This window comes from Pantherophis guttatus, chromosome 1, assembly GCF_059756535.1.
Source record: "Pantherophis guttatus breed Tessera chromosome 1, ASM5975653v1, whole genome shotgun sequence".
Classification (NCBI taxonomy): Eukaryota; Metazoa; Chordata; class Lepidosauria; order Squamata; family Colubridae; genus Pantherophis; species Pantherophis guttatus.
This window is the reverse complement of record NC_142063.1, coordinates 86,277,427-86,291,461: the sequence shown is the minus strand read 5'-3', so window position 1 is coordinate 86,291,461 and position 14,035 is coordinate 86,277,427. Positions and strand designations below refer to the sequence as shown.

General features: G+C 35.9%; 1 protein-coding gene across 2 annotated transcripts in view; it reads right to left on the bottom strand.

Annotated features, from left to right (window-relative positions):
• Positions 1-14,035, bottom strand: part of LTO1 (LTO1 maturation factor of ABCE1) — a 23,698-nt gene extending 9,663 nt beyond the window's left edge. The window contains exons 1-5 of one of the 2 annotated variants that reach the window (XM_034417292.3): positions 13,829-14,035; positions 12,116-12,221; positions 11,858-11,928; positions 8,696-8,813; positions 4,946-8,549 (exon numbers count right to left, since the gene is read on the bottom strand). In XM_034417292.3, the coding sequence (XP_034273183.2) occupies positions 8,481-8,549; positions 8,696-8,813; positions 11,858-11,928; positions 12,116-12,221; positions 13,829-13,983 (519 nt within the window). In that variant the 5' untranslated portion in view covers positions 13,984-14,035 and the 3' untranslated portion in view covers positions 4,946-8,480. Of the gene's footprint in view, positions 1-4,945; positions 8,550-8,695; positions 8,814-11,857; positions 11,929-12,115; positions 12,222-13,828 lie in introns of those variants that run through there. The other variant, XM_034417293.3, reaches the window with a different exon arrangement.

Below are 14,035 nucleotides of genomic sequence, written 5' to 3'. Positions count from 1 at the left end.
TCTGTTCAGTTTTGGAACCACAAAGTACATGAGCCAGCAATGTACTGCAGCTGCCAAAAAAGGCAACACAGTTTTAGGCTGCATAAACGGATAGAAACAAGATCACATGTAGTTTTAATACCCCTTTATAATGCCTTGGTAAGGTCACACTTGGAATACTGCATCGAGTTTTGATTGTCACAATGTAAAAAAGATGTTAAGACTCTAGAAAGAGAGAAGAGCAACAAAGATAATTAGGAGACTGGACACTAAAATATAACGGTTGCTGGAATTGGGTATGCCTAGTTTAATGAAAAGAAGGACTGGGGTGACATAGCAGTGTTCCAATATCTCAGGGGTTGCCACAAAGAAGAGGGAGACAAGCTATTCTCCAAAGTACCTGAGGGCAGAAGAAGCAATGGGTGGAAACTAAACCAGGAGAAAAGCAACCTAGAACTAAGGAGTAATTTCTTGACAGAACAATCAATGGAACAACTTGCCTCCAGAAGTTGTGAATGCTCCAACACGGGGAGTTTTTAAGAAGATATTGGATAACCATTTGTTTGAAATGGTATAGACTTTCCTGCCTAAGTAGGGAGTTGGACTAGAAGACCTCCAAGGTCTCTCCCAACTCTGTTACTCCATTTCTAACATGGGATTGCTGTATAGAAGTATCTATACCACACTTTCCCTGCCTCTACCAGCTGCAGACCTGGTATCAGTAACAGAGACTTTTATTTCACCTGCTCACTCATCCAGGCTAACATTTGTAGAGAAAGGCAGGAGGAAGCAGTTACCACAGATGCAAGAACAGAAGCAGCACTGTCACTGACTAAAAATGGGGACCAGGAAATGTTTCTAGACTCATGCACTGTAGTACCTCTGGTCTTGGATAGTAACTTGCAGCCCAGTTAATTTTTAAAAGTCCAGCTGTCTATATCTGCCCCGAAAATACAGTTTGAAATTGTGACTAAAATAATGGAAACCAAGTGATATTCCGTATTTGCAATCAGTATTTGATCTGTACATTTCACTGCCAATATTTTGTCTGACCAATCTGAAACCAAATCATTTGCATTTAAATCAAATGTAAAGAACTAACACAAATATTTGTATAAATCTGTTCAGCCTTTCCTGGATTCAATTTAAAACACTCCCACGTATTCAAAAGGAAGATACGAAGACTTTCTACGTGTGGTAATCATCTTGCATCTTTACGTGCATAAGCCAAATGCTCACTGCAAAACTGACACATGAATGGCAGAGTACATTCCATCCCAAGCTTGGGTAGCTCAGCTTCAACTTCAAAATACGCGTCTGGAACTTGAATTGAAACACATGGAGAATGATTGGAACAGCATCAAAACATTTTTAGTAAAGTCAGAACACATTCAGACTTGAAACTACTGTTTCAAATTACACATCTCCACTTATTATCAGCAAAACAGCATTATTAACATAATTATTATCATTAGGAATGGGTCATTTTCTATATTTCTGTCCTTAGCAGTTTTTATAACTAGAAAAATCTTTTGAAACTGCACACAAGACTTATTTATTCCATGTCACAGGAACTGTCCAAGGAATTCCAACTAGCGCACCCAAGGAAAAAGCTCATCTTCCTAGATCAAGCCTTTATTTTTATAGGTTCATCCTAATGGGTTGGATTACAGTTTCAACATTTCCAGCCAGCACAACAATGGTCAGTCTAAGAATTATGAGTTATAGTTCAACAGTCATTAGTAAGAAAGCTTTACCTATGTTGGACACCTAATGCAAAGATTATAGTCATTAAAGATGACACTGATGTCTTCTTTACATCAGTGTGGGGGGGGGGAATTAAAGACTCCAACAGAAAACAAGATGGATAGTTACTATAACCAATGACACAAACATGTGCTTATAATTCAAAGAGTTACTGACAAACAATCCTGGTGAAATGACAGTCAAGGTTTTGGAAACAACTGAATGACTGAACAAGTCTAACAATAACAGGGCAGAAAACTGGGAGAAAATGCTTTAGTAACAATTACATCCAATGAAGGTCAGCAGAAATCTTCCTAGGCATTACACAGGCAATTTTCTCCACATTTCCTATAGGACACATTTCCTATAGGCTGTGAGGATAATAATAACACCAAAACACCAGAAAGGGATTTTAACATTACTCCCAATTCCCATTCCAACATTTTTCTTCGCTCCTTTTCCAACCAGACACATGAAAATATTTTGCATTTAAATGCTACATTCTGTTGCAAGCTGCTTCAGAATCATTGAAATGAAATCAGGGTTTTAAAAAAATGGCATTATCAAATTGAATACATGAATGTATAGTTTAATAATCATTCACTATTTCTATTTTGATTTTACTGTATGGAGTTGCATTCGTAGAAACAATCATTAAAAGGAAGACAGATAAGAGAGATATAGATGTATGCATATAAAATAGCACATTAAGTCTTTATTTTTTTAAGTGTGTCTAAATCTAAATTTGTTGTCCTTTTTTAAAAAAGAAAAAAGAAATAGCTTGTTAGAGAACAATGTGGGCATGTGTTTTTAAGCTACTGTTCATGCAGTCTGGTCAGGACTGTGTGACACAGTATACAGTGTTTTGTCATCCAAGGAATGTCTTTGATCAAGCATTTATGCAAGAAGGGGGAAGAAACCATGAAACCCTAATCCGTTCCCACAGTCCAGTAAACGTGAGCTGGACAAACACTGGACAATAGGAGTAAAGCTTGCTGTTGGAACAATAGCACCAACTAAAAAAATTAAAGACCTGCTGATTCACATTCAAAAAAGATTCCGTGCAATATTGATTAGGCCCCAGCTCCTGAATTATAAACTTCATTTATCTTCCACATATTTCTAAAAAGCATCCGTGTTTCAAATGCAAGAAAAAGCCACAGTTAATTTTCCCATTTTGTAGAACTATTAAGAGAGTATATTCCTAAGCATCATGCATTGCATTTATTCATATTCTTAAAAACAGGAAGACCCACTGCAACTATCATTGTTTCATTTGGTGTTAACTTGATTGAAAATCATTATGAAATAAATCAAAATTCTGTTTCACTGGAGGAAAGAGTCAGGACAAAGATTCTAGCTATTGTTTCCCAGAGACATTAAAACGAGCTTATATTTCCTGGATTCTAGACTTGCCTTAATGGAAAAAAAGTTACATACTCCAAATAAAAATAAATAAATAGGACATTGTATCTTTCATAGATATGTTCAGTCTCACAAACTCTTCATGATAATGTCACCAAAAACGGACAGAGATTATCTACAAGATCAATGGTATTGGATTTACAAAGGGATTTTCACCAAGGTATCACGAGATTCAAGAGTAGACCTAGAAGTCAAATTAGTTATTAAGCTAATTTAATTACAAAGACTGGGTGGGGGAAATAGTCAACTTTTGCAAAAAGAAGGATCAGGGCATTGCTGGGATTAATGATTTTTTAAATTTACAGTATTCATAAATTATTTGCAATTGAGATAAATAATGAGGTGGCTGAGTTTGCTGAAGATTGCTATTTAATGAAAGAATGAATTCAATTTTGACACTGGCCAAATATGGACCAACTCTGGGCAGTTCACATTATAAATAAATAAATATATCAGGATAAATGCAAGACACAAAGAGAAATCAACAAAAAGGCAAATCTGGAACACCAATATCAAAATGTACAACAAATGCATCTTAACAAGGCATTCCATCCAACCTATTACAAAGCCTAGGCCCTAGGACATTCTTTAAGTTGTTCTGGAATGCCATCAGGATGAGAGAGCCATTTGAATTCAGGTGTGCTTCCTAAGTCCCCAAAAATTGTTTGATCAAGAAAGAGTTTGGGATTATAATTGATAGCTCTATGAAAACTATCTAGATTGCAATTGCTAAGAAAAAGGCAAATTCAGGAGGAAAAAAATAAAAAAGAATATTGCCAGAAGCATCATGCCTATACAGATGCAGGTTCTGAATCTGACCATTCCTGACTCCTGCTGGAATGTCATGTATAGTTAAGGCCCCCCAGTTTAAGCAATTTAGAGAAGATGCGGGAAAGGACAACATGAATCATATACAGTAGTAGTGAAAATGATTCCTATGCTGGATGCAATAAAAATTCCATAAATAAAATTAGTTCTGCCCTTTTCCATCTTGTTAGGTGGGTTGGGGCAGAAAAGATGTGACACTATGTACAGAAAGAAAATACTGAAAATACTAGAAAGAACATTGTACAGTATTAAGTTACATGAATCCCACCAGAATGGGTATCTTATATTCATGTCAATAGCCATACTGATAATGGGACTTCTGCTACAATATGTATGGGAACTGCAGTCCAACAGATCATAAAGACATAGATTGGAAAAAACTAAGCGTTATCAACAGATTGATTTACCAAGTCCCTCTTTTGAGGCCTAACATCCTGCTATCACTTCTATCAGTAACTTCTCCTTTGCAGCCTTAGCATACATATGAGAAGATAATTTGGAAACTTAATTAATTTAAATAAAACTGCACGTTTATGAACTAGAATTAAGTGATATGACCACTCTGTCAATCCTTTGATAGCAGTCTATTAACTTACAGGTCCACATTGATATTGTGGTCCTGACATTAAAGCCTTTGGTAGCAAGCTAGAAAATCTTAAGCAAAGCCCCCTGTCCTGATGAGGCCTGTTTATGGAATGCTTTCTTCAGGACAATATAGGCTAAATGAAAACATTACTTTTTGAGTGGCTTTTCTAGAGTTTGAAAAAAGTCTGAATGCCTACTGTTCAATGAAGTGTTTTATATTTTTCACATACTATCTATATATTCATTGCATTTGACTATTTTCATTGTCTTTTGTAAATGTTTTGATAATGTTTCAAAGGCTTCAGGTGTTGGGCAGAGAAAGAACATAATAAATTCAATACAAAAACGAGATATGCTACACCAAGTCAAGCAAAGCATCACATTTAGGTTTTAAAAAAAAAATTTATTCTAAATCTCAATAAATACTCAAACATTTCCTCCAAATACATTCAAACAGCTATCTGACTAAATGTACTGCATAGTAGATAGGAAAACAAAAGGCAATAATACACTACTTAGGATCAAAGCAGAAGGGTCATTTTTGTCTGTGTCAAACATCACTGCAAATTTTTAAACAAGGGAGTAATTTCTTATACATGTTAATGATCTGGGTTGTGTTACTCCCTGCACAGTCTTTGATATAATTAAATCTTTACCTTAAAAGTGCCGCCTGGAAAAAGACATTATGCACTTGGCATAGTGTATATTTAATTTGGTAGCATGAAGAACAATGGGGTAGATATAAAAGCATTTATGGATCTTAGGTTTCAGAAACCTTTCAAACTGAGATTAATCTCTGTTGTATAAATCAAGTTCATATAAGGCAACTAACAATGCCTTTCCTAAGCAATTTTTGCAGGTGGATTTGTTACTAATTTTTCTTCTTTCCACCAAAATGAGGTACTTACATTGAATGTAACAGGGTTTTAAAAACTTTTTTTTAAAGTTTTATCTTTTAAAAAAATAATGATTAGGTTTTTGTATTTAATAGTGGGTAATTTGATGTAAAAACCTAAATCACATACTTTGGAAACCCACATCAATTATGTGTTATAATTTGATTAGTAACAGTGTTGATGTATAAAAAGTCATATTCTAAAAATTGACATTTCAAAATGACATTTGTTCTAGTGTCACAAATTTTTCTTACCCTAGTATTTAAACAAAGAACTATTTGCACACCATAGTATTTGAACAAAGAATTATTTGCACACAGTACTCTATCTTTTGCTTCCTCCTTGTATTATCCAAAAGTGTTTCTGGATAATTTAGAAGAACTGTTGAAAAGCATATTTTGATTGCAAATCAACCATATTATCAACTGCTTTTCCAGACTCTCCTTACACAGATATATGATTAAGGGTTTTCACAGGATTCATTTTCTTTTATGCTTCCATATTAGTGTTTTAATTAATTTTCTTTTTCCCTGAAGTAAAAACATTGTCAATAAACGGGTTAAAACAGAGCACTTTCACAGATGGCTACTTTAAGTAACAGACTGAATTACAGTAAGAATCACTTTGAAGAAAGTAATATTTTAGTACAAATATCAGAATATAACACATAATAGGCAGTGAATTTGGCCAACCTTACAATCAATACAACAGATAATACTAACAGTACAATTATTAATATATCTTCAGTTATGGGTAAAATGTCCATTGAATATATAAATGAAGAGCATTCAGCTGTTTCAGTAAATACTGTCTCAGTTATTGCACTTCCATTTTTTAAAACAAAAACTTTCTTCTTAAAGCCAATTTAGTTAAAACTGTTTACCATTTCTAACAAAAACATTGGAATTTTAAATTTGAAAGCTGATATAATTATTTTTCCCACTAGGTGGCCCTAATCAGTGGTTTCTAACATCTCAATAATTTAAAGTTAATCTTGATCATACAGGTACAGCATGAAGGAATGTAATAGGATTTTAACACAATTCAGTTTTATCCTGATCTTTCTCAGCCCAAAGCAGCAAATACAACCAGCACAACAATGAAGTGCAAGGAATGGGAAATCTTGTAAACCCCACCCCCCCCAAAAATGATTTAGTTACTATAATGTTGTTCATAAGCAAAGATAAATACACTAAACTTTTTATTTAAAAAAGCAAATACAGCATATTGAAGATAGGGGCTTAGATTTTTAGGCTTTAAAGCAAGAAGAAAAATGCTGCCACTTCAAAACAAAATTTTAACCTTGCTCCTCTTCAGCTGCCTTTGTTTTCAGTGCCAGGCAAAAGAGCTTTTAGCTTTAGGATTTGGTAAGTATATGCTGCATTGGAACTCATACTACTTGATTACTGCATTGATTGTATTATTATATTTTAATTATTATTCTTGTATGGTGTCTCTAGGCGCTGTAAACCATCCCAGGAAAACCTGGGCCTGAGATGTGACATGCATGCTTTAAAAATGAATAAATACATACATATGCTATTCCTTGTGCAATTTCAAATGATGGCATAAAAGGAAAGAACTCATACGACAGCCTGAATTTGGACTGGCAAGTTTGCCACTTATTTCCTCTAAACTGCCAAAGGGTAGGAAAATGATAAGAGAGAAACAGGACATAATAGAACATGGCCACAAGCCAAATGTCTATTAAAATTATTTACAAAATGTGCAGCAAGAGAGTGCCAGATTGGCTTCCGAAAGCACTTTCTGCAAGCTACAAAAATCTCTACTGGTCCTCATCTGTGTTTTTTCCAAATAAACTTTATTTTCAGAATATACCTTAGCACTTTCATAATAATAATGGTGATTACTACTGTTCCTAAAAAGAAAGCTACTGACAGAAAAATCGGTTTATCTGGGAGCCTCCAAAATTAATTTACAAATAAAGCACACATCCCATCTGAGATACACTTATAAAACTACAGATACACTGATAACATGTTTCAAATTCGTGGTTTTTGCACTAATATAGTGAAATATGTATTTTACTCACTTCCTAAAATGCCAATTTTAGGAAGACACTCTTCAGTGTTTACAAAATCTGCTTAAAATCCTTAAGATGCTTTATGGGTAATCCTCATCTTACAACCATTCATTTGGTGACTGTCTGTAGTTACAACAGCACTGAAAAAAGTTATATTACAACCACTACAGCACCCCCCGTCATGTGATCCAAATTAGAGCGCTTGGCAACCAGCATGTACTTACAACAGCAGGTCACGATTGCCATTTGCAATCTTTCCAATCAATTTCCCATAAGCAAAGTCAATGGGGAAAGATGGATTCATTTAACTACTGATTTACTTATTGACTGTAGCAAAAAAAAGATTGTAAAATCAGGTGTTTATCGTTTAAAAAACACATCTCCTAGTGACAGAAGTTCCAGTCCCAATTGTAATTGTAAGTCGAGGACTACTTGCAGTCACCTTTTCAATATAAACGGTGGCAATAGGTTATTAATGAGTCAAAATTAGTATAATGGTTAAGGCTTCAGGTTAAAAACCAGAAGATCATTAGATCTAGTCCCATCTTGGGCACAAAGCCAGCTGGATGACCTTGAGCCAGCCACTTTTCTCAGTCTTAGAAATAGGCAAGGCAAATCACTTCTGAAAAATTATTGCCAAGAAAACTGCAGAGACTTTTCCAGTCTGACTCCAAGAATTGGACACAATTGAAGAAAAAAAAAGTAACACTATTTAGTTGATGTTCCACAGACCAATTTTCTTCTCTAATAATGTAATATTAATTTTTGGAACAGTATGTTAACCAACAGGCTGAAGCCACCGTTGAGCTTGAATGTGCAAACTGAAACAATGATACAGTGATACAATTCAAGTACAATAAAATCAAGTTATTATCTTTGTAGTTTTCTGCTCAGTGGATAGAAAAGAAAAGATGATCACTCTGTGTGAGATGTAACCATTTTTTATATCCAACAGCAATTTTCTTTTTATGTTGCTTTCAAAATGAAAATGAAATTCCCTCAGAACCAAGTCTTAAATCAGATGGAATGTGCAATAATGAGCAAATCTAAAAAGAAAAGAAATTTAGAAATGTTAATATTTTAATTAAATATTAAATATCCTCCTCTGTTCCTGTAATGTTCCATTCCAATAATGTTATTTGTTTTGAACACAATTACAGTTTGTATTCCAACAATGAAATTGGGCACATACTTGTTTAAACCGTCCCCTAATTTTCTCCAAGTCATCTTGAAGTTTGTCATAAACTGGATCTTCCAAAGGAAAGTTTTGAATCATCTCTATTAACTGCTCCAGGACTTTTATCTTTTTACTGAAATAAAATTGATTTAATAATGTCACACACTGTTATTTTCAAAGTCCATCTACATACCACCCTGTTTTAATATATTTTACTACTTCCGTTCATTCTAACATCACACTCACAAGATGGGTAACTCAGAAAACCAAGCCTATTGATTACTATCATTAATAAAAATAATAATTAATTATTATAATAGAGGCTCAAATAATGCCCTGACATTACAGCATTTAGAATCAATGGTGTCTATGAAGACCAATTATACAGCTTGGTATAAAAACACTCGACTATTTAGAATTATGGATCAATTCCAACCGTTTCCTTCTTTACATCCATTAATAGAGCAGCAGGTGCTATGTGTTTATAATTCAGAATATTTGCTCACTGTATCAAATCTATCATTTCAATCCTTCTCCAAATCCACATCTTCTAGTCAGCATTGTCACCAGGTAATGGAAGTCACTGTAGAAAATGTCCCTATTATTTGTTTTGTAGCATTTCATCATATATGAATGAACGATTTTGGAACAATCTGCCTCTTCTTTTAAGATGATAACTTTATAAAGCAGTAAGACTTTGAGAAAAATGAGGTAAAACTTAAACCACCCTCCCCAAACACAAAACTGAAAATGACAAATTCCAAATAATAAAGCATATTCTTCTACATTTGATTTCTTCTCTCAGATCTTTAGTAGATTATTGCCTATTAAAAATCACCTCTTTAACAGAAAAATGGAAACTGCATTCGCACGATCTAAATAATTCACCAGTTCCAGTGTGCTACAATAATACAGCGCAGGCTGCAGTGACTGGGCTGCAATCTAGTGGTATGATCCAAGATGAGTTTGAGATGGTGAATCCTGAAAAAATAAACAGGCCTCTCTCTACTATCAACTCAGCCACTTATTTCCTGCATCCAAGTTCCTCCCAGATTATGAAAGCAGCAAGGAAAGTGATTCGCATTTGTGTCCATGCAGTAGCGTCAATCTTCTTGATGAAGGGGACGGTGTTTGTCCCCAGTCTTGAAAGAGGCAGCGGTGTGCCCCCTTCTCAAGAAGTCATCCATGGACCAATGGTTTTCAATAACTATTCACCAGTCTCCAACCTTCCCTCCTTGGGGAAGATTGCTCAAAAGGTAGTCTGCAGCTAAGGAATGGATTATCTGGAGGAAATGGATTATCTATTCTAGACACATTTCAGTCAAGTTTCAAGCTGGGATTTAGTACTGAGACAGCTTTGGTCACCCTTATGGTCCTTGACCTCTTGGTGGCTTTTGAGACCATCAACCACAGTATCCTTCTGAGCCAGCTCCATGGGTTGGGGGATGGGGGCATTGGGGACACCATTTTATGGTGAATCTCTTCCTTTCTCCGGGGCTAGTCCAGTCAGTGTTACTTGGTGGTGAGAGATTGTTCCCTAAGCCTCTCATTTGTGGAGTACCTCAGGTGTTATTTTCTCTCCCCTCTTTTTCAACATTTACATGAGACCTCTGGTTGAGGTCACCAGCCAGTTTGGGTTTGATATCATCAAGACTTTGATGACATTTGTTATGTATTTTGATTCTGAGGCAGCCAAGTTGAGGTTCTGTTCCAGTATCTGGAGGCAGTAGGTGTTTTTACTTCCCAGATCTGAGGATATTCACTTTGATCTTGGATGGGGTTGCTCTTCCCCATTCAAGGATTGTGCACAATTTTGGAGGGTCTCCTGGACTCACAATTCTACTCAGTGAGATGTGGCAGCTGTGACCAAAAAGGCTTTTACCCAAGTTCATATACAGTACCAATTACACCCTTTCCTACCACATGGGGCCCTTCAGAGAGATGGTCATACACTGTCACCTCACAGTTTGATTATTGCAACATGTTCTAAGTAAGGCTAGCCTGAAAAACCACCTGGTCCACAATGCAGTAGCACAGAAAGTGGTAGGCATGCCTTTGTATGTCCATGTAACACATCTTTACAAACTGCACTGGTTGCCAGTTTGCTTCCAGGTGGGATTCAAGGTACAGGATGTTACCTATAAAATACTACATGGCATAGGATCAGGTTATTTGAGGGATCTCCTGCCTCCTATAGTATTTAACCAACTGGTTCAACCTGGCAGGTTGTATGCTCCAGCTTCAATCAATTAAACAGTGCTACTTATCAGGACTTTGTTCTTTGCTATGCTTGTATTTTTTGCACTGTTCCGTTTTTTAAATGTTTTAACAACTGTAAACCACCCAGAGTCACTAGAGTTGGGCATATACATTTAATAAATGTATGTGTTATTATTACACAGCTAAATCAAAATGAAAAGTGTAGTAATTTTAAACAGCTACATCCAGTAAAACTGACGACAATATCAGTTCCAGCAAACACCATAGGTTGTTGCACTTGGAAACATCTGAAAACTGAAAGCTATAATGTTTCTGCTTAACTTTGCTGATACACCGCTGAAGTCATATCCAATTAATTTCATCCTGGTACAATTGCTGATATACTTTTTCAATACTATTTCAATTAATGTAATTCCATCACCACACACACGCACAATCTAATTTCACCAGGTACTCTGATGTATATTTTAGGCTGTCACCAATTTCCTCTTCATTTACACTTGTGATATTTTCTTCCTTACCATACTAGGCTTTTTTTTTTTTAAGCAGAAAAAGAAGTTCTTTTTCTGGAAATTAATTAAATCCACAAGAAAAGTATTTGAATATAAAATGACCTTCTAGCAACAATAATATACTGAACAGAGATCTGTTGAGAATGCTGCCACTGATAGAAAGGAAAAAAAGGTGGGGGAGTATTTTACTGATTTTCTCCTTTCTCTGTTGCTACCAATTCTACATATTTTACAATGACAGCAACTGCTCAATGCACCTGGAAACAAATTTCCAGCAGAGAGAGAGAAATAACAAAAATCTTTCTCCCAAATCAGCCTTCCTCCCATGAGAATTCCTAACTGGATCAAATAACTTCCTTGATAGTAAGAAGCTGTTCCATATTCAAGATGCAAAATTTGATTCAACCCAGTGGGTAACAACAGTTCCCCCTCCCCCTAAATTTACCTGCATTTTTCATCTGATGTTTTCTGAAGCAACTGTTGCCACGTCAGTGCAAAACCAAGGTATGACCCTATCTGTAAATTTGAGAAGTGATTATTTTATTTTGTTTTAAAATCACTAACATTATTGCTCATATGTTTATAGTTACAGAGCTATAAAAACTACAAAGTTCACTTAGTGTTTAATGTACATGTCAGCGTATACACACTGAAGAGAATACTGTTTTAAATCAAAAAACTAATTTTAACTTTTAAAACATACTTCTGAACCAATTCTGGCACCCTGCTGTATTCCATATTGTCTTCCTTCAACACCACCAGCATGGACTCCTTCAGCATAACCATCTTGATAGCCTTCACCATAAAATCTGTTAAAAGATTTTGAAAGAACAAGCCATATAAGCCATATAAATACATATAAATATATCCTTTCATTTAACTGTCATGCATGTTTATTCCACATAATCCAGTACATTCCAATTAATTTCAAAAGGATTTAAGCAATTGTTATATAATATGCTGTTTGAATGTAAATTCATTTAGCTTGTAATCCCATATAAACTATGGCATACATACTTGCTTGGATGCAAGTCTTACTGAATTCTGTAAGGTTTATCTCTGATTCATCATTTTTATCTGTATTCTGTCTTTAATATTATTCTTACAAAAAAGTCAAGGCAGCAAACATATCCAACATCCTTCCTCCTCCTATTTTCCGCACAATAACTCTCTGAATTGAGTCAGGTTCAGAATGGTGACTGACTCAAGGTTACCCAGCTAGCTTTCATAGCTAAGGTGGGACTAGAACTCATAATCTCCCAATTTCTAGTTTGGTGCCTTAAGCATACTTAGAACTCCAGTCTTGATTTTATTATGTTCTATTAAAATGTAATTACATTTGTACATTCATAAGAGTTTAAAATTGGGACTTTCATAAATTACAGTAGCAAATAATGTTCTCTTCTCTTGAGGTTCTTCTTTCAATAAATTGTACAAGAATGAATTCCATTAATGTACAATATTTATCTCATTTCATTTGTAATCTACAGTAAAAAAAGAATCGCTTTAGTAATTTTCAATACTCTAAAAAATTTACACCAACATTGAAGTTCTATGGCACTATATATACTTTTATATTACCTCACCAATATGATTGGCCTCTGTAATAGAGTGAAATGTCAGATTCAATCTAAATTTGTTAAGATGCAAGGCTAACAAATTGTAAAAATGATGTGGGCCAGCATTGCCATCTTACGAGTATTTATTTTCCTTTTTCTAAGCATGTAACTTAATTATGGCTTTTGCCATTCAACAGAACTGAAACGAATCGCATCTCAGTCACAATGTTACTGAACCTGTAATATATCCTATTATATCTTGTAATAATTCTTTCACTGCAGACTATTTTATGCCTATTTTTTTTTAAAAAAAATAGGCAAACTATGTTCCACTGATTAATTGTTCTAAGTGTCAGGAAATTTCTCCTTAGTTCGTTTGCTTCTCTCCTTGATTAGTTTCCACCCATTGCTTCTTTTCCTGCCCTCAGGTGCTTTGGAGAATAGGTTGACTCCCTCCTCTTTGTGGCAGCCCCTGAGATATTGGAACATTGCTATCATATCTCCCCTAATCCTTCTTTTCATTAAACTAGACATAGCCAATTCCTGCAACCGTTTTTGTATGTTTTAGCCTCCAGTCCCCTCATCCTCTTAACTGCTCTTCTCTGCACTCTTTCTAGAGCGACCCTTCACCAAACCGAATCGTACCGGAGTGGCACGAAAACCTCAGCGTAGTCTCAGCAACGAAGACATTAAAGCAGAGGAAGGAGCCGAAGGGAGGATGCCGCTACTCGGCCCCGTTTGGCCTTCCCCGCGGTTAGAGACGCGCCTTTCCCATCCCGTTCAGTGCCAAAACGAAAGGAGGGGAAAGTTCTTCGTCGAGAAGCGGCGGCGCCAACAACGTGACGAACAGGCCCTACCTCGTTTCTGCCATGACGATAGCATCGAAGGCGTCGCTCTCCCCCTCAACGGCCGCCATGGCTTTCGCCGAGTCCCCAACCGTCGCGCCGCGCCGCTCGTCTCTTCCACCGACGGCAAGCCGCAAGGACCAAACCAACGCGGCCTCCTTGCGCATGCTCCGAAAGGGCGCCGACTCGCACGTTCACAAGCCGAAGGCTCTTTCGGGG